Source organism: Physeter macrocephalus, chromosome 21 (genome assembly GCF_002837175.3).
Source record: "Physeter macrocephalus isolate SW-GA chromosome 21, ASM283717v5, whole genome shotgun sequence".
Lineage (NCBI taxonomy): Eukaryota > Metazoa > Chordata > Mammalia > Artiodactyla > Physeteridae > Physeter > Physeter macrocephalus.
The window spans coordinates 80,785,803-80,807,545 of NC_041234.1; the positions used below are offsets into that span (position 1 = coordinate 80,785,803).

Consider the following 21,743-nt stretch of genomic DNA (forward strand, 5'->3'; position numbering starts at 1 on the left):
CCTCTCCCGTTGTGGAGCACAGGCTCCGGACGCGCAGGCTCAGCGGCCATGGCTCACGGGCCCAGCCGCTCCGCGGCATGTGGGATCCTCCCATACCGGGGCGCGAACCCGGTTCCCCTGCATCGGCAGGCGGACGCGCAACCACTGCGCCACCAGGGAAGCCCTAGGCATGTGTTTGAAGGAGAGCTGAGAGAGAAACAGAAGCTGTACAATTCCCACATTAAAATATTAGAAATAAGGAGGGTAATGTATTCAATAGGCATAATACATAATAAGTACAAATATTAAGCATAGAATTCTATTTCTAGACTGTAATGTTACGAATTGGGTGATCATCCTTAGATATTTAATTTTAAATGAGTCAATATGGGTCAGATAAAATTTATCCAAGTTTTAGGACTGATCTTCAGAGGTTAGATCAAATACACCGATTATTAACAATTCATTACTCTGTAAAAAACTGTGTATAATTCAGAGGTAAATAATTGGCATACATTATTTGATGGTTATTATTCCCACAATGGTGATTATTTAGGGATAGACTATTACTCAGCTGGAAAGGTCCACTCTACTGAACAGGGATGTGCTATTTAGAATACATATGACAATTTGGATAGCGCCAAGCAAATTTTAATATTTTAATGTCTCATGGACTGGGATGAGAAGTATAGGAGGCAGTATATAGAACACACAGTGGTTAAGAACGTAGGTTCTGGAGTCTCACTCACCTGCATTGGGGTCCCTATTCTGCCATCACAACCTGAGTGACCTTGAGCAAGTCACTTAAAAGTCTCTGAGCTTTTCTTTTCTCCTCAGTAAAATTAGAAGAGCAAGAGTCCCTACCTCCCGGAGTTGACATGATAATGAAATGAGAAAACTACATGCAAAGCACCTGTCACAGTACCTACCTGTTTTGTACTAAGGGCTCAATGAATGCCAGTAGCTGCTGTTGCACCTTTCTAAGCTGGGTCGTTTACCTGGCATATGTAACCTGGTCATCCAATCTGAGCAAGATCTTAGCTACATGCTCAACTTTTGGCTCCCCCTATCACCCACCCCCAAGGGCGCATCCCCAGAGGTTGCTGTGATCCCTCCTCAGCAACCAGTGATTGGCAGATAGCAAATCCTTATTTTTAGAAATTAGGTGGGGAAAATCTACCGTGCTACACAAAAACTTGGACAGCCCGCCCTCTAGTGGTATTTTGATGAATTGCCCCCAACAATTGCCCCGTTGATTCACAAACAGGAGAGCTGGCCGTAAAAATGAATGGGATATATACAGCTGACATCGTTACCAGAAAACATCTGGTTTGACAAATCAATTTATTAATCAAGAACACATAATAAAGTAATATTGAATGTACATCTCAGGCAAAGGACTTAAGTTGTAGTGAACATTATCAAGATATCTGGAGATTGCATATTTTCATATGCTAATTAGCCATTTTACCTAAAGAGATTCCCAGTTTGGGGCAAAAATCCAAAATTGGCAATCCTATGCATACCTATATATCCTATCCCCCAATAAAAACTGTAATGTACATAGCCATGAGAGCTTGTAATTTTACTGCATGCAATATTCTTTTTTTTCTAAAATAATTGGTGTTGTTGATAATAACATCTTATCCTCTTCTAGGTGTTAAAAACTTTTCTCAGGACTTTGTTTTCACAGCAGGTAGGTGTGACAGGATTTGCTTTTCCAGATGTATTGAGGAGGAAGCTGAGGCTTGTCTATAAGCAGGCTAAATAGGTTTGCTTTGGTCACCCAGGGCACTTTCCAGGATACTGCATTAGTTTTACCCCTAGGAATCTCCTCTTGGTAAAATAAATTGCGTGGACATTGGCATGTCCCTTTATATGTTTCATATGCTCCTTTTTTTTTTTTGAATCTTCATGTCAAACTCCTTAAGCATACACTTGTTTTGCAGTTTGAAATGAAAATGATTAAAATAGAGACCTGGGTTTTAAAGAAGTGGCTTTCTTTGCTGCACTGTAATTGTTTTGTATAGCTCAGATATTAAAGTATTTCTACCAACAAGACCAAACTAAGAGTAATAATTTTTAAGCCTTACAAGAAACCTAAATCAAGGGAACAGAGATGAGCATCTAGAGAAACACAATTGTTCTTTCAATACTTGAATTGCTGTTCATAACAAGACTCAAGAGTGAACAGGGAATGGATAATTTAGAAATAGGTATTTTTTAATGGAATGATGGGAATATTTATAGCCATACTGAGAGACTGTGAAACAGAGGACAGGCATGCATTCACTGATGCTTTTGATGGGTTTGCTCTGTAGCAAATTTCAATCCAACTGCAGAATGTTGCTGTTTTTTGGGGGCAAAACTATTTTCCTTCTTACAGTGCCTCTATTTACACTTGTGGCTGGTTAGTGAAACGTAATTATCAAACCACCTGTGGGAGAAGCCAATCTGTCCAGAAACCACTTTTCTTAGGAGCCTTTCGGGGGCAAACCTACACAGGTGAACCTGGAGTTGTGAACAGAATAGGGCTGGATCCCTCTGTGAATGAGAGGCCTTGCTGATAAGGTCAAGCTTGCAGGTGGGCATCCTCTGTGGGCTACTCTGTTCCACTATGTCCCCATCCTGGCCATAGCCGTGCTCCCTTGTCAGCTGTATCACAGATCTATTCATTCACCTATTTGCCAAATATATCTGGAGTGTCAAGGTGCAAAGGGCTCTGAACGTGTGGCATGTATTACAAACTCCTTCTCATGACAGAAATGTGAGTTGTACTGGTGACTTCTGATGGCACCATCTCTGATCCCTGGAATGGCCCTTGGCAAAGTGAGTTTTATGTGAGCTTTCTCCTCTTCCTGCCCTTTTGTGACCCTCTCGTGCTTTCTCTTAACCTTCTCTCTTAACCTCAAGGTTTCAATCCCATCATGTTCCCTTGCCACCTGAGTTTCCAGGCCTCTTACTTCAGTAGGCCCTTTTTAGTTGTTTCATCAGTCCCAAATCTAAAGATAAACGCACCACATTGTAGTATTTCATCCCATCTTGCCCCTCTCTCTGTTGGTTTTCCTAGGAATAGCAATCCATTAAAAACAAATCATACCACCTTGCTGGAATCTAGGAGTGGTCCTATACTCTCTAGATATAAGGCTACTAGGCCTTTATTCATGGGAATGGATTTCCCATGAGTAAAGTGCAGCATGGGAAAATATTAGGTGTCAGATGGGCCTTCATGGATCCCTGGTATCATACACTTTGTCTACTTTTTTGGGGGAAAATCGCCTGAGGTCTCTTGAGATACGTTATGTTGTAACCTGTATTGTGAGTACAGTCGCCCCCAACCCCGCCCATATTCACAGGTTCTACATCCTTGGATTCAACCAACCGTGGAGGGAAAATATATTTTTTTTAATTGCAGAAAGTTCCAAAAAGAAAAACTTGAATTTGCTGCACACTGGCAACTTTTACATTGCATTTACAACTACATCACATTTACATTGTATTAGCTATTATAAGTAATCTAGAGATGATTTAAAGTATATCAGAAAGTATATGTAGGTTATATGCTACTACTAAGTCATTTTATATAAGGGACTTGAGCATTCACAGGTGTTAATATCCATGGGGCTCCTGAAACCAATCCCCTGCAGATACTGAGGTATGACTATACTAAGAGAAAAGAATAAAGGAATAACGTTTGGAAATTGTTGTCCTTATTATTGAATATCTATTCTCTGTCTATTGACTACTTTATAACGAAAGACTCCCTCTCTGCTACCTAAAGCAAAGGAACAGAAGAAAAGGAACCATAAATTTATTAAGTCAAATACATTTTGCTCAGCTAGTACTTAGAAGGAAATGATTTCTCAGTGTACTCACAAGGTCCGTATGACAAAGCTAGTTGTAATGGCAGTTAAATGTCTTCAGCTGCCTTTGAACATGATACTTGTGTCCCAGGAGCAGATTTTTGATTATTTTCTATACCAGCCATGTCCTGCCACTAATGGGACAAACCAGCCCATTAAACATTGTACCGGTGTAGATTATGCAACAGATTGTTTAGAGGAAGTAACTAAAGGGATTTAGGGTGCAAATGAAAAAAACATTCCAGATTTTTTTTTTCTATCAAGTAGGTAGTTATAGAGGTTTGAAACTACTTTACCAAGACAAATTTGTTAATTCAGAAACACTTGCTGTGCATCTTAGGGTTAGGAGAAAACAAAAACTGGAATATTAAGGAGTTAAAAAAATGTATCCCCATATTTTCTTTCTATTAACCAACTTTTAAAATAAAGCTATGAGAAAAATATATTCTCTAAAAAAAACAGTTTCCTCTCAGTTGTGTTAATGCATGGGAACAGTATCACAAATAATCCATAAAAAGGAATAATATAAAATTAATTTAAAGATGATAAAACAATAAATATTAAAACTGCATTTAATACAGAGATGTATCATCAGTAATTTACCATGACCCAGAAAGTTTAACGAATGCAGATTTCCCCCTCTCTGTTCTTGACAGTTGTGAGAATGACAAATGACAGGTAAACAACTGATACTTGGGAGTGAATAAAAAAGCCCCCCAAGAGATAGAGAGAGATCAGTACGTACTTAGTCCAATTCAGTTGTACCTTCTTGACTTCAACAGTGCACAATGGTCATCAAAATTCATAGTGATGAATCTGGTGCCCTGTGAGTACTCAAAGTTCAAATGCCCTTCATTATAAATGTAGGGTGAGTTATTTATTTGGTTATTGATTTATTTCTAATGAATACTTCACATACTATAAGAGGATTTGAGGCAACTTATAATAAAAGCTCATATGCAGCAAGGCAGTGAAAAATGAAGTCACAAAGAGACATCAGAAACCACAGAGTTCAAAAACTTTCTTGGGCCATAGACCCCTTTGAAGATCTTATAAAGAGCTGTGGAACATCTCCTCAGAAAAGTATAGCTATGCAAATAGGCACAACCTTGAAGTCTATCCAGGCACTCTGCCCCTGGGTGTCCTTGAACCCCAGGTCAAGAACCCCTTATGTAGAGAAAGCAAAATCCTGAGGTAAGATAGTTATTTCACTTGAGCATTGCATTTAGCTCTGAGCTTCCTGTCATCTGAGGTTAAAAGATAAACACACTGGGTTGCAGAGTTCTCAACATCTAAAAAAGGAAGCAGATCAGTTCACAAAATGATAAGCGAAACATATAATTTTAAAATGACAGTGTTTATACAGTTTATGAAAGGATTATTTTATAAAGGGTAATCAAGTAATATAATGTAGCACAATTTGATGAAATTCTTTGAAAATCAGCAATTGGAGGTAGAATAACTATGCTAATTGTATTGATTAGCATATAAATTAGCATATAAAATTAGCATATAAAATTAGCCACAGTGTCTCATTTCCAACCCTTCTGGAAAAAAGAGAATTTATTGTATATGTCTTTCTTTAATGGTAGATTTACCCACCTAATATTATTTGATTAAACTTGACATTAATATAATATATTCCCATGAGCACACACCAGCTGAGCAGTAAGGGAGACCTAAGGGTATAAAAAGAAATTGAAGTGTGATTAAATATCTGCTATTAATAGGTCATACCATGGGAAACTGGCATGTAGATAATGGCAAATAATCATTTTAGGTATCCACTGCTTCCAACCTAGGCAATCTACTTTCTCACAGGCAAATAAATAAAACAATGGCTCCTGTCACAATTACAGGCAGAGGCAGTATAGGATAGTGGTTAAGAACACAGTCTCGGGAGTCAGAGGCTGGTTTTCCACCACTTATTAGCTCTGTTGTCCATAGGCAAAGTTGCTGAACTTTTCTGAGTCTCAGTTTTCTCATCTATAACATAAGAATAATAAAAGGGTCAATCTCAGGTCTGCTCCTAGGCTCTATATGGGTCCTAAGGAAGTCTTTGTTTTGTGGGGCTCCTGTGTATATAAACAATTTGAGTCACCAAAAATCAACATGTCAGTGTCATTGTAGCCATCCGATCTCACAAAATCCTGTTAAGCGGATGCCTCGTGACTGCCAGGAGTGGTCCACTGGGCCGTCCACCCTACTGGAATTGATACCTATCTGTGGGGCCCCAGGAAAACCTCATAGGCATGAGTGCTGGAGCTCCTTGGAGGATCTAGTCAACCCAAAGTTTCCTGCAGAGGACTGGAAATACCCCAAAGGCACAGGGCTAGGGCAGGAATCCTGCTTGCCCAGGTCTAAGGAGGATACTGCTCTATCTCATAGGATCACTGGGAAGATTGAATGAGGTAATCTATGTAAAGCACGTGACTCAGTGTCTAGCTCATAGCAAGTCCTCAGTACATGTTGGCAATAATTGTTGCTCTTCTCATTATTATCAACAATGCTCACTGCATCTCATGCCCAATCTGGTTTTCTTTCAGTGGATGGCTGCATTGACTGGTCAGTGGATCTCAAGACATACATGGCTTTGGCAGGTGAACCAGTCCGAGTGAAATGTGCCCTTTTCTACAGTTACATTCGTACCAACTATAGCATGGCCCAGAGCACTGGGCTCAGGCTGATGTGGTACAAAAACAAAGGTGATTTGGAAGAGCCCATCATCTTTTCAGAGGTCAGGATGAGCAAAGAGGAAGATTCAATATGGTTTCACTCAGCTGAGGCACAAGACAGTGGATTCTACACTTGTGTTTTAAGGTAAGTGCTGTGTGAAAACTGCTCAATGTCACGGGTGGTAGTCTGGATTGGGACTGGAGTGTGTATGGATGTGCCTCATGTTATACAGTGGATATATTCTTGAAAGGCTGCAGTGCATGTGGAGCTTCAGTAAATTCAATTCTAATTATTTATTGGAACAATATAGCAAGTTCTTATCACATTTTCATAAAATAAGATTCCCATTTACTATGTATGCTCATTTAATTCAGAAAATTTTGTGATTCATTTATTTCCCAACTCCACCCCTGCCCCAGGGTCTTATATAGATGGTCCCTGACTTAACGATGGTTGGACTTAGAATTTTGCAACTTTAGGATGGTGCAAAAGTGACATGCATTCAGTAGAAACCTCACTTTGGATTTTGAATTTTGAACTTTTTCCGGGCTAGCAATATGCGGTATGATATTATCTCATAATGCTGGGCAGTGGCAGGCAGTAAGCTGCAGCTCCCAGTCAGCCACGTGATCATGAGGTAAACAACTGATAACACTTAAAATCACTCTGTCCCCATACAACCATTCCATTTTTCACTTTTAGTACAGTATTCAATAAATTACATGAAATATGCATACTTTATTATAAAATAGGCTTTGAATTAGATAATTTTGCCCAACTGTAGGCTAATGTAAGTGTTCTGACCACATTTAAGGTAGTCTAGGCCAAGCTATGATGTTCGGTAGGTTAGGTGTATTAAATGCATTTTTGCCTTAAGATATTTTCAGCTTACTATGGGTTTATCGGGACATAACCCCAATTGTTAGTACAGGAAAATCTGTATTAAAAATTGTTTTTGCGTAGAGCCAGTTGGCTCAATGATCTTGATATCTGGCTCTGAAAATGACCTACAGTATCATTTAGGTCAGGGTCTTTCCTTTCTTATTGATGGAAAATAGCTTCAAATGCTTCTGGTGAAATTCTTCATGGGATTTACAATGTGAATTTGAGTCTACTGTATCTAAATATTCAACATGGGACCCTATAAGCACATGGTCATCCTGTGTTCCTATATACTATTCTGGCAAGATACCACAGATACAGCTCCTACTTGCAAGAAGTTTACAGTGAAAAGCAGTCTGTTTTATCCCCAGCGATTCCACAATATGTCCTTCCTCCCCGCTCCACCCCAGTGTCCGGATCTAGGATCTCAAATCTCAGATAGAGACTGCATTAGGTGTTGAAGTAAGTAGCTGAGGTGACCTTTAAACTACTCTTCAATACTGCCATTTTAGAAGTGTCTGATCTTGCTCACCAGGGACCTGCGCTCTACTGTTTGATTTTACCTTCCTGGAAAGGCAGACCCTTCCATTTTTGTTTCCTGTGGACTTTGTCTGATGCGAAAGCTATGTCACCTCTTCATCAAAAGCACTTGGAAGCCCCTGGTGTGGCCTCATTGTTCAAAAGGGCAGGAGAACAAGGTGGTATATAAATAGAGAACCTTCTTGATGCTCTAAGAATCACTTTGGTCTGTATATCGGGAGGAAGTGTTGGGGGAGCAAGTTTAGTCTTTTTGCGGTGGGCAAAAGCCCCAGGATCTTGGCAAAAATAGCAATCATTCTGATCACACCCTTAGCAATAATCAGTATTTTCACCTCCTTGGACAGCTCTTGGCAGAAATGATAAGTGGGTGTAATTTGGTTCCATTGTCTGACACTCTGTTCTTTACAGTGCTGCTACTGTCTCCCTGCTTATACCCTCTTCATTCCCACCCTCATTAAATCCTGCCAATCTAAAATAGATCTCTTTTCCTCCCCCTATTCCATTTGCTCTGTTTGTTTTGTTTTCACAGATTTTAAATTTTATTTGTAGAGCATCAGCCTACTATATACAGGTGCTATACTTATAATGAATTATTGAATTAATTACTGCTTACTTCCCCTGCCCTGCTTATTTCCCCAGTCTGGCTATCTCTCCTTTCTTCCTTCCTCTCCTCTCACCCATTCCCCTACCCTGAGAAATGCTAACAATATAGTGTGTATCCTGGCATACATTCCCCTTATTCTTTTAATTATACAAGCATATCTACATGGGGATTTCTCCTCACTGTTTTACAAAATAAAAAGAGTTACGTATTTCCCTGCATTTTCTCTCCTTATTAAAAATACATAGTGGAAATATTTACAAGTCAATTGATAGCTCACTCATCCTTTTAAGTACATAATATTCTGTGTTGTTTAATAGTCTATGATACCACAATTTAGTCAATCATTTCATTATTGATGTGCATATACTTTGTTTCCAGTGTTTTTGTCCCTATAAAAAGTGCTGCAATTGAAGCTCCCAATTTGCTTTTAAATACACTTCTAAATTTTAGAACAGTTTTAGATTTACAGAATTATTGCAAAGATAGTACAGAAAGTTCCTGTATGCCCTACACCCACATTCCCCTAGTATTAACATTTTCCATGACTGTGATACACTTGTTACAACTAATGAACCAATAGTGATCCATCATTATTAACTGAAGTCCACATTTTATTCAGATTTCCTCAGATTTTCCTTAATGCCCTTTTTCTGTTCCAGGATTCCATCTGGGATACCCCACCTTGCATTTGATCGTCGTGTCTCCTTAAGCTCCTTTTGGCCGTGGTGGTTTCTCAGACTCTCCTTGTTTCTGATGACCTTGACAGTTTGAGTAGTACTATTCAGATATTTTGTAGAATGTCCCTCAATTGGGATTTATCTGATTTTTTTTCATGTTTATACTGGGGTAATGTGTTTTGGGGAGGAAGAACACAGAGATACAATACTATTTTCATCACATCATAACAAGGATATGGAGTATCAGTATGCTTTTCCATTGTTAATATTGACCTTGATTATCTGGCTCAAGATAGTATTTGTCTTTCTCCACTGTAAAGTTGTTCTTTCTTCACTCCCTTTTCAAACTGCCCTCTTTGGAAGAAAGTAGTTATTCACAGTCCATACATAAGGAGTGGTAGTTATGTTCCACTTCATTAAGACCAAAGTATCTACATAAAATTATTTAGAATTCTTCTGCATGGGATATTTGGTTTTTTCTCCCATTTATTTATTTATTCACTAATTTATTTATATCACCATGGGCTCATGGATATTTATATTATACATTGGGTAATAATCCAATGCAATTGTATTTTCTGGGTCAAATTCATCCACCTTTGACCACTGGGAGCTCTTTCAGTTGGTGCATCTGTCCCTCTGACATAAGCTCCTCATTGTTTTATGTTGTTGTCTGTTTGTTTGTTTAGTATTTTCTTATATTTCAGCACTCTAAGATGCTCCAGGCTTATCTTATATATTCCCTGCCCCCAGTCCTAGAATCAGCCATTTTCCCAAGGAGCCTTGACTCCTTTTAATGAAGAATGATATTAGACACCAAGATTTGGATGCTAGGTGTGCTCGTTGCTACTGGGGAGTTGTTGCTTCTAGGCCCTCTCAGCTGACAGCCTATTTTGCTTTTAAACGAAGGCTTGTACTACCTCATACACAAGGGGGATTTCCCAATGCCCCTGAAATCCTTTCCTATAGGTGGCCCCCTCTTTCAAGTATATATTAGATTGACCTTACTTGTATTTTTTGTAGATATCATCTAAGTCAGTAATTCTCACCTCACATCTAGATCAGTAGAAGAGAAAGGAGTGGTATTCCACTAAGCAGAGGCTTAGATGCAAGCATAGGTGGCGACCTCTTTTATTCGTGCAGCAGGTCTTAGGGAACGATTGGGACTGATGGGGTGGGGGAAATTTTGAATATTATCCCTCATGTGTGTCTTGGGAAGGAGAAAAATATTTGGGAATCACTGTTGTAAAGGATGCAACCGTCTTTTGTCAACTCAGAGATATAGAAATCTCTTTCAGAATGGCAAGAGAGTGACATCTATAGTGAAAAAGGCTCTGAATCTGGCAATATCTATGTCACCTAAAATCCCAAATTTGATACTATTTTAAGGTAATTATGGAATGATTTATCTATGCTTTATAGACCTCATTAAAAGTTACTCTATTGATTTCAGTGTGGTTAAAAATGCAGATATGAAATATTTAGTAATATGCTCCACCCATTTAAGTCACAGCAAGGAAAGTTTACTGTCTGTGACCTTTCAGTAGCCAATTAACTCATTTTTGTGTTTTTCTTTGGCCAGTCTCAAGAGCGATTACTTGGATTTCTCAGCATGTCGGTGGGTTAGTGATAGAGGAATGGTGGAGAAGTGAGTCACATTTTGAGAGCTGTGCCAATCCAAGAATTACTGTCTATTCCGCTTTCCACTCACATCTTTTCAGTGGAGGCCCTTAGTAGAATAAAAATGATGAGAGTAATCTTATCTGACAAAATTCCCACATATCACTTCCTCAACAACTTGGAACAAGGGGCAACTGAAGCTGTGGATGAAGATAGATGTATTCCTATAATCCTGAATTGAATTCACAGATATTGAAAAGAGTGATTAAATATAATTGAATATCTTTGTGTTTGGGGATGACGATGGCCAAGTGCAGAGAATCAGTCATAAGTTCAAAACCATCACGACTATTTACCTCTCCAATGAAGTAAATGGAATAAGGAACCCTCTTCTTAAACAGGAAGGTAACCCAACTATTTTTGGTCTTTAGTAATCATTGAAATAAATGAGGTTCTCAAAATCTGACTGCCTTACAAACTCCTTCTAAAGGGTTCCTTAATGCATTTACACAGTTCTGAGGCATGACATTTGCCTTGCTATTCATCACGTTTGAGTGATTATTCCTCTAGCAAAACATTATCAGAAGAATTGAGGGGAGTTGGAGATATTCGAAACAAGAAATGTAGTATGTATCAATAGCTAATTTTTGAATCTGTACACTGAGTACATGAGGATTCATTACATTTTTTTAATTTTTGAATATTTTTGAAATGTTCCATAATTAAAAAGAATAAGAAATAAATATAAGTATACAGTAATTTTGCCTGATTTTGATGGCTCTTAAATGATCCTGACTTAAAAGTGCCTATGTAGCATATATTAAACAAGTCTTATATTTCCGTCAACAGTCATGGCACTTGCTTTATGCCGTATTGCAAGGAAACTTTTTACATGATCAGCACATTTAGCACAGTTGATCATCCCTTCTTTTTGGTATGTCCTTTACCTGAGCTCCAGAGAATCACACCCTCCTAGTTTTCCTCTTATTTCATCAGTTATCCTTTCTGAAGTTCCTTTGCTGACCCCTCATATTCCCCCTGACCTCTTAATGTTAGAGGGCCCTTAGGTCTTGGTCCTTAGGTTTTTTCATTTCTACCCATGCTCCCTCCCTCCATAACCTGTTTATACAGTCTTATAGTTTTATATACCATCTTTACACTGGTAACTTCAACATGTATACCTTCCAGCCCAGATCTCTCTGCAGTCTTTTTTATCCAACAGACTTTTCAGCATCTCCACTTGTGTCAAAACCAGTATGTCCAAAACTGAACTCCTGATCTTCCTCTTTTCTTATCATTGGTTCCTAGAAAGTAAACCCTGGGGCAAAAAGCTAATATGTATTAGGGAGTGTAATCCCAGAAAAATAGGAGTGAAGGAAAAGGAAAGTGAGGCAGGGAGAAGGAAGGGTATTGTGACAAACTTGATCCAGGAGAAGAAATGGGGAACAATTTATTTCTCAGCTCCCATCTCCCATTGTTCAAGGGGTTATTCCACAGGGTCTCAACCACCTTGAATTTTGGGGATTGCATAATCCGTGCCTTCCATACCACTGCTGGTCCAAGCCAAGGTCTCTTATCTCTCTTGTTACAATAAACTCCTAATTAGTTTCTCTGCTTTCACACGTCTCCCTTCAATCTACTCTTTTTTAAAATTTTTTATATTGGAGTGTAGTTGATTTACAATGTTGTGTTAGTTTCAGGTGTACAGAAAAGTGATTCAGTTATACATATACATATATCCATTATTTTACAGGTTCTTTTCCCATATAGGTTATTACAGAATATTGAGTAGAGCTCCCTGTGCTATACAGTAGGTCCCTTCAATCTAGTCTTAACACCATAGTCAGAGTGGTCTTTGAAAAACATAAGTCACTTATGTCTGTGTTCTGTTCTGCTCAGGACCTTCTGATGGCTTCTCATTTCATTCGGAATAAAAGCCAAGTCCTTACTAGGGCCCTGGAGGTGATCTAGTCCCTGGTACCATTCTAACTACTACTTTCCCATTCCTATGTCCTTGGCTTACGCTACTCCAGCCACTCTGACCTCCTTGCTGTTTCTCAAACATGTCAAGTATACTCCATCCTTAGCGTTTTTTCACTGGCTCTTCCCTCTGTCTAGAATGTTTTCCTCTTCTATAGTCACATGACCAACTCCCTAATTTCCTTCAATTGTATAATTTCTTCTATTCTAATCTTATCAGTGGGCCTTCCTTGACTACCTTATTTGTAATACTAAGATCCTCTTTCACTCAGTCCCCATCTTCTGTACTGATACTTGCCTTCCTCTATTTTTTCTGTTTCCATAGCAATTATCACCTTTTATTATATATATAATATATATAATTTATGTATTATATTTATTGTTTTTATTTGTCTGTTTCCCCATGCCAGAATGTAAGGTGCTTAAGGACAGAGACCTTTGCCTTTTTGTTGTTGTTGTTCACTAATATATCTCAAGGGCTAGAATAGTGTGTGGCACATAGTAGACACTCAATAAATAAATAATGAATGAATGAGCTATTTTCCAGTTAAGGTCAGGTAGCTGCCTGACAGATATAAATTATTTTTACCGTATAAGAATATAGGCCCAAGTATTGCCAGGTCTTCTGATTTTTTTAAAGAAAAACTTCAAATCTGAATATTTATGTGAAATTTCTCAAATTTAAAAATTTTCAGGGCTCTCCTCCCAAAAAAGTCCCTACTCAGATTCAACCAGTGGATTCACAGTTGGCAAACTCTGAACTACTAAATTCTAACTCTAACATTAACCTAGGGAGTGATGGTGTATTATAATTGTGTGACCTGTGCCTTGCTTTCCTAACCTGGAAAATGAAGATTAATTTGTTTACTCAGCTTAAGATACATTGAACACTTGCTTTAGGTGTTTGGTATATAGCATTAAACAAAACAGATTAAAGTTCCTACTCTCCTGTAAATTACCTTCTAGAGTGGGGGAAACATACAAATAACAAATTCACAAGACTACATTGGGTAATGTGTATGATGAGAATAAAAAAAAAAAAAAAGAAGGGTCATGTTGCAAGAGTAACTGGGAGGCCATTTTTGATTAAGTGGTCTAGAGGGCCTCCCAGAAAAAGGGACTTATAAGCTGAGACATGCATGAAAGGAAGGAACCAGCCTCGTGAAGATCTACAGGAACAGTGTTCCAGTCAGAGTGAACAGCAAGTGCAAAGGTCATGAAACAGGAACAGGCTTTTTATATTCAAGGAAGCTAAAGAAGGCCAGTCTGGATGGAGTGCAGTGAGCTGGAGGAAAATGGTACTGGATGAGGCTGGAGAGGCAGGCAGAGGCCAGATCCTGTTGCATATGGTGGGCTAGGATAAAAATTAATTTTTATTAGTAATCAGGGGCAAAGGGAGTGTTGTATTTTGTCTGTTTGTTTTAAACTGGGGAGTAACACAATCAGATTTCCACTTTAAAAAGATCACTCTGGCTGCCCTGGTGGGAAGGGACTGCAGAGAGACAAACAAGGAGACAAAGGTTGGATGGAATAGTGTTAGTTGAACAGGTATGTTATGGTAAGCTTGGAGTGGGGTGGTAACTTGGAGATGGGGAGAAGTGAATGCGTTCTAGATATGCATTGAAGGATGAGCACCAGGACATACTAATGCACTGGAAATAGTTGAATAAAGTATGACTCAAGTGTTTCTGACTTAAGCAGTTGAGTGAATCATGGTGCTAGTAACTGAGATAAGAGAAGGCCTGGAGAGGAGCAAGGATAACAGTGTCTACCTCAGGGAATGCTGACAAGCACTTAGCACCAATGCTGACACAGAGTAAGCACTCAACACATTATCTCTTATTTCTACTTTTACTACCGCTACCATTGTTACTACTATCTATGAATTTTAGCCCTTATTATATGGCAAACACTGTGATAATCCTCAGGAGCCCTAAGAGGTAGGTCATATTATTGAAGATGATAAAACTGATACTCATAGAGGTTAAAGAACTTGTCCCGTGATACACGGCTAGTAAATAATGGAGCTAAGACTTGAACCCAGGTCTACCTAGCTCACGTACATAATCAGTTTTCTCTACCGTCTTTTTGTTTATTACCTATGTTTACTATTCTTTGTAGGTACCTGTATCTGTATCACAACAAATGAGATACGGTTAATTCCTGTTTGTAGAAAGTTCTGTGATTCCGTCTGTTTTCAGGTTCCATGGTGTACAGTATTGTCTGGAGATGAGGATGGAATTCTACCGATTAAAGGTGGACAACAGAAGACAGTGAAATAGAGATCCGAAATTCACGAAAAGTGAGGATCAAGTTAAAGCAGAAATTTCCAGGGATAAAAAACCAGACTACTTGTCTTACAAAGTTTGAAACCCTTTGCAATCATTTATCAGTTTCCAAACATTATACAGAAGTGCTTAAAAGTTGTTTGCTACCAAAGAAAAGGGATGGAGGAACCTTGTTGGACGTATGTCCTTAACTGGCTTTCTTTTGTCCGTTTACTCTCACTCCCAAACCTGCAAGGTATAAGATTCACGATGAATCAATTAGAGAAGCATATACATCAATCTGTGACAAAGTACTGGAATGAATATAATCAGGTGTATAAATGCATGACTATGTTTTTCAAGAACTTATTGCATGTAACTACTTCCCTCCATTTACCCTAAAGGTATTTCATAGAAGTAGAAAATTGAGAGTGCATTCCTTCCTAAGTACAATTTTATATTATTTTCTTTATTTTGAATAAAAGGGATTTTTTTCAGCTGATATCATTTCAGGTCTCAGGTACCTACTTTTCACGAAACAAATATTTACTGAGCACCTATTCTATAAAAGCTACCAAAAAAGGCAAAATCAAATGAAAGGGCTCCTGCCTCCTAACAAATTTAAAGGGGAATTAGGACATATATACAAATTACAAGCAAACAAGTATAACTCAAGTAAAAGAGAGGATCCCATATGGCTCATCAGAGCATTGTATCCTAGGAGACAGTCCAGCAAATAAACATAATTTTAAAAGTTTGAATATTTAGGTATTTAATGTAGTCCTTTGAAAAACATCAAGGGGAAACCAGTCTGTAACCCCCACCCCGGCAACATGTGAAATCATCTTTTTCCATTACTTTCATGCTCAATAGTTATTACATAAGGCAGCTGCCCAGAAACCTCTCTCATCACTCCTCACTCTCATTCCTAACTAAAAAACTCACCCTGGAGTGCATCCCCTGCAAGTTTTTCCTCTTTTTGCCCTTTTTCGTCTTCTGTCACTTCTTTTTTTTTTTCCTTGCAAGAAGTTCTTTTTCCCCGTTCTAATATAATTTAATTAAACTAGCATTGCTCCTTGCAATTTTTCAGCTCTTTCTTCCCTACACCTGTCCTGCACATTAAAAGCCCAGATACTGATCTGGCACACCAAGAATCTCCATAGAAGTTGCTGAATCTGGAGAGACCCCTGCAGCCAAAAAGAGGATTATCTCTGGAGGGCAGGGAGAAGGGGAAAACTGCCAACGCTAACTTCATGTCTTTTATTCCATCACACATGAGAGGAAGTGAAAAGTGCTATAAGAAAGATGGAGATAAAGTAGTAGTAGAGAGTAAGGAAAAATAGCTTTTGACGTATAGAATCATGGTGTTTGAGATGGTTCTTGATGATCTAAACAGGTGGCAATAGTAGAGGAATTACCAGGCAGATGAAGCAGTATTCAAGAGCAAGGATGCAGTAAAACATGGGTTATGTCCAGAGGAAAACAGGGAGGTCAGTGTGGCTGGAACCTGCATTTATCAAGGCATTTTTTTCTAAATATGAACATAACAATAACTGACCCTTGCTTTATAGAGGTTTCAGATATATTTTTGGAATGTGAGACTTTAAGACATCGACCAATTCTTAGAAAATAAGATAAAGGACAGAACTAATGAGCACCTTAACATGCAGTCAGATAATAATGCATGTGTTTTAACAGGTGATGTCTCCATTGGAGAAAATGGAATATTTAAAGGGAGTAAATTCCCTTCTATGATTCTACCCTTATTAACAAAGGAGATGCTGCTGGCCTCAGCATTATCAGTCAGAACATGCACTCCAAGTAGTTTTCTCAGGGATGGGAATGAATTCATATGGAGCCATCCCCACTCTCTCGCCACTCTGAAGAATGATCCACCTTGGCAAGATAGCTGGTTAAGGTTCAGTGGGTACAGTCTCTATCTATGGCTATGAAATGGAGAAAAGCCAAGTAGGATGGTGATGTGTAGTTCCACTCCAGGGCCTTGATCTCAATAAAACAAGACCCAGATTAACATGAATCTACACACACTCATTTCCAGACTGGATCATACTCTTCAATACTAAGGCAATATAGAGATGCCATATGCATTTTTTATTTTTCAGCCCCATTACCCTGCCGCCTCCCAACACCTTTCTCTGACTCCCTGTAAAGGAGAGCAGTTTGGCTAGATTTTATATTTACATTCATCAGTTTTATTCTCACGCAAGATCGATCTCTCTCTCTCTCTCTCTCTCTCTCTCTCTCTGTCTCCCTCCCCCTCTCTCCCCCCGACTCTCTCCCTCTCTCCCTCCTCCTCCCTCCCTCCCTTTCTTTCCCTTGGTCTATCTCTTCCTTTTTAACTGGGTCTAAAACTTACCCCTGGACTACCCCCTCAGACAGTTTCTACACGCATAGAGCAGGCTTTCCATACATGTGGGTTACTGCCTTACTGGCTGTAACCCTCAGATCATTAGGGTCTGTGGATTTTTAATTTGGTCGCATGAAATCTTTTCTTTTCTAACACGTTAAATTTTACCAATAGAAACAGCAGGAAGGCACTTATTATGAGATGACAGTGCAAAGAATGATGCTGGGAACATCAGTATTTTGTAGCATGGTGTAGTGTCACAGAAAATTCTAAATTTTAAGGCATTTAGGGATATTTCTTATTATGTAGTTTTGTTGTATTATATAAACACTCTGGCAAACTTTCGACTTTGATCCCACATGACATAAAACAAACATTGAAAAGCATTGTTGTTTCTAAATAAAATATGACTTATTTTTACTTTCCATTGTTTTAGAGACAGGTGTAGCCATGTTTGACTGCCCAGTGTGTGGACAAGTCATTTGAAAGACAGTGGTCAACAGAAACACCTTCGCTAGTCATTCCCTTTCACTACTTTGTTTGCTATTATCTCAAGCCCAGAGAGGCTCACTACCATTTTTCTAGTTATAAAAATCAATGACTTTGACCAAGCTATTGGCACCTATGAAATTTCCATTCCCTTCACTTGCCCACTGGAGCTGGGTCTTTCTTCCAGCAACATCGTTTTTACAGCTGTCTTACTCTTGGGCTGCTCATCTATGCATGCTAGCCCAAGGGCTCAAAGGCCAAGTCATATCACCTCTGTTGGATCTGTTGAGGATATTTAGTGGTACAAGTGGAATTAACTTTATTAAATCCTTTCCTCTGGGCGTATGGAGGGAAAAAAAAAAACGTTATATTGGGTGTGATACACAAAATCATGAAAATGTCAGGATCTTCTCTTAATCCTATCAAAACCAAATCCAAACAAACCGAATCATTTACTGAAAAAAATAAGTTATGAAAACAGTCTGTAACATAGAGATTTGTGTCTGGCGCCCCTTCTGGAACTACTCACCTTCCTTTCCAGTGCCCCCTCCTAGGCTCTTGTTGCAGTGCCCTTTGGTTTTCTTTCATTTGGGCCCAACTGGGCCCTCTGTGCAACCAGATGATCTTTTCTTTCCCCTTCCCCATTCCCCACTTATGGAAGTTATTCCTAAATGTGCCATTCATTGTCCAGAAGCCCCCACCCTGACCTCCTTTCCTTACTCACTCTCAGATCCCTAGTCTGAGGGACACACAGGCAGGAGCCCTCTTGCTTTCTCATCCCTTTGCATCAGGGATCAGTGTCTGCTCTCTTCTCGTCCTGTCCCAAAGGAAGAGGTGGCCTTTCTAAACCTACCCAAGCCAGCAAATTAATTCCTTTTGTTTTTTGTATATTTATGAACATTTAAGTTTTATTTTCCTAACAAAGAAATATATAAAGAAGTAAAAGCCCTCTATCCTACTGCCCCTACCCTCCTCCATTTTTCTGGAAAAAAAGTTTTTCGAGAACATTTCTATGCTTACATAAATCCATATTATATATATATATATGTATGTGTGTGTGGTATATATATATATATATATATTTATATATATATCTCACACATACACGCACAGAATAATGAATAATGTGGGGAGAGATTTTGTTTCACAAAAAAACCACAATTGGCCGTCATAATATTTGTTTTCGTTGAACAGTGCAGTGGACATGCCTCCAATACAGTATGCAGGATCTACTTCATTCTTTTACATATTTCTCGTGTTTTCAAGATTTCTGCAGCTATCTCCTTCCCTATGGCCCAAGTTTCTCCCATATTCAAAAGTACTCTCTCTCTCTCTCAGTCTTGTACCCTACTTCACTCCTTCCCTTCACAGTCAAAGGTCCCTGAAGAAGAGCCCCCCTTCACTGAGCACTTCCTCACTTTCACTCACTCCTCAGTCTTTGCACTTAGGCTTCTGCCGTCTTCTGCCCCCCACTCCCCCGATCTGCTCAAAGATCAGACATGGCCAGACCCAGTGAACACTTTTCACCTCCTGTCTTAGCGCCCAACCCCCTGCAGTCCTTAGCACTGCTGAACACACTCCCCTTGCAACTCTCTTCCCCCTGTCTCGACTACTCCTAAGTACTTCACTGTCTCCATGGTTCCCAATTAGGGGCGATTCTGCCCTCCAGTGGACATGTGGCAGCACGTGGAGACATTTTTGGTTGTCATGATTTTCTGGGGGTGTGGGGTGTGCTACTGGCATCTAGTGGGTAGAGGCCAGGGATTCTGCCAAACATCCTACAGTTCACAGGACAGCCTCTGGAAATCTAGCCCCAACTGTCAGGAGTGCTGAAGCTGTGAAATCCTACTCTGTAGGGATATAAATAAGCCCAAGGTTTCTGTCAAGTGCAGGCCCTTTAATAACTAGCTAGGGATCTGGCCCCAAATCCTGATAATGATTATGTACATCTGCCCCCAAAGGAGACAACTCAGAGTCACATCCAGCTGCTGCAGAAATGTCCCAGGGTTAGGGTTAGGGTCAGGGCCATGAAAGCTTCAGTGACTAGGTTCACAGTCCCCAGTTAATGTTCAGGGCTCCTCCAGTTGTGTCTCAGTCTGGTCCAGCTATGACTCCTCAACATCTTTCCACCTGTGGGCTAAACCATACATTTAGCCCCCATCAACACAGCTTAGTCATCAGAGGGGGAGATGCAGACCATCCTCCCCCTCCCCCTTTCACCCCCTCCCTCTGAAAATTGATTTCACATTGGGGTATGTTCTATTCTACATTTCTGAATTCACAAGGAGCTTTGTAGCCAGATTGCTCTCCCACTGTTATCCTGGTGATGGGAGAGAGAAAATCTCCGGATGGCAAAATACTGTGGTCAGTGGTCTAGACCAGCAAACCCTCCAGGCACTGTCAAGTTGCTGACTCACCTCCTTGGCAGTGGCACAAGTTCCCTGTTCAGATCTGTCCCCAGTTCTGCCCACTGGGGACTGGGGAGGCTTCTCCTGTCATGGGGCTGAACAACGATAGTAGTCCTCGTCTGCAGCTGGTGCTGGTGTCCTCTGTATGCAGCCCTGAAGGATTCCTTTAGGGGTGGCCCTGTTGTAAGCCCGGGGTTAACCCCAGGCCTGTTTTGATTGTTTCTTATGATATAACTCGCCCAGAACATGAATGAGCTTCCTGTCCAGTTCATTCCTGGAGACTTGGGATGCAGGAATCCCCACTACCCATCACTCCCTGATGCACCTTCCTTGCCAGTTCCGACATTTACTTTGATGGTTTGTGGTTTGCAACTGCTCTTCTGGTGTAAATTTCTGGCTTGGCAGTAATCTGGTTGCCCAGACCAAGAACCCTGTGGAGTTAGCTTAAACAAAAAAGGACCTGTGTAAAGTGGATTTTCACTCAGCACAACTGCAGGAAGTGAAAAGTGGTCGGGATGCCTCTCTGCAGGTCTGGGGTCACGGGATCAACTCCTCTCTGCTTCTCTGTCTGTTCCCTGGGGCCTCAGACTGTGATTCTCTGAAGGGCACTGGGCCTTTGTAAAGCACGCGGTTCTGTTCCCCCACAGCCAAGGCCAGGCCTCGGCTGTGGCCCCGGTGTCCATGACTCTGACCTTGCCCCCGACTCCCAGTGACCCGCTGCTTCATTGCCCGACACCATCCTGGCTATGAAATCTGCCTCTCTGTTCAGATTCTCTAGCGTGAGGATCTGTTTGGCTCAGGATGGGTCAAATGTCCACTCCTGCTCCAGTCATCTACAGTCTAGTTTCAGGGGTGGCGGGGGGGAAGCAGAGATGGGGGTGTTATATACTGTCTGCCCAGGTCCACCAGATGCTAGAGTTGGGCAGAGACACACACAGAAGCGGCAGTAGTTCTGGGGTGTCGAGTACTAGTGCTCTGGAACACAAAGAGGGTCATCAGAACACGTCTGTCTCTCTAGGTCTCTCTCCCCCTAAGCCCCCAATCTACCACTTCCCCAGCCACCACCCCACACCCTACCTTCCACCCCATTTCCCCTCCTCTCTCACAGCTCCCTTGCCCCATTCACCCACCCACCCGCCCTTTCCTTCCACTCTTCCCAAGCCCTCCCCCACCCCTCCCCCTCCCTCTGAAAATTGATTTCCCATCAGGGTACGTTTCTATTCTGTTTCACATTTCTGAATTCAAGGGTTTTATAGCCAGATTCCCCTCCCACAGAGGAAGCAAGTTTTCTGCCTTGAAAACTTCACTTTACTCCAAGGGCAGCCCCAATCCCCTGGCCTTCGAAGTACTGGAGGTCTCCTCTGCTGGTGGGGACCAGGGTCCCTCCCAT

At 40.4% G+C, this 21,743-nt stretch overlaps 1 protein-coding gene across 1 annotated transcript in view; it reads left to right on the plus strand.

The window, feature by feature from the left end:
• The window catches only part of IL1RAPL2 (interleukin 1 receptor accessory protein like 2), a 564,779-nt gene that overhangs the window by 14,136 nt on the left and 528,900 nt on the right, over nt 1–21,743 (plus strand). Inside the window, exon 4 of the mRNA XM_055081598.1 lies at nt 6,389–6,662. Coding sequence (XP_054937573.1) covers nt 6,389–6,662 — 274 coding nt within the window. The remainder of the gene's footprint in view (nt 1–6,388; nt 6,663–21,743) is intronic.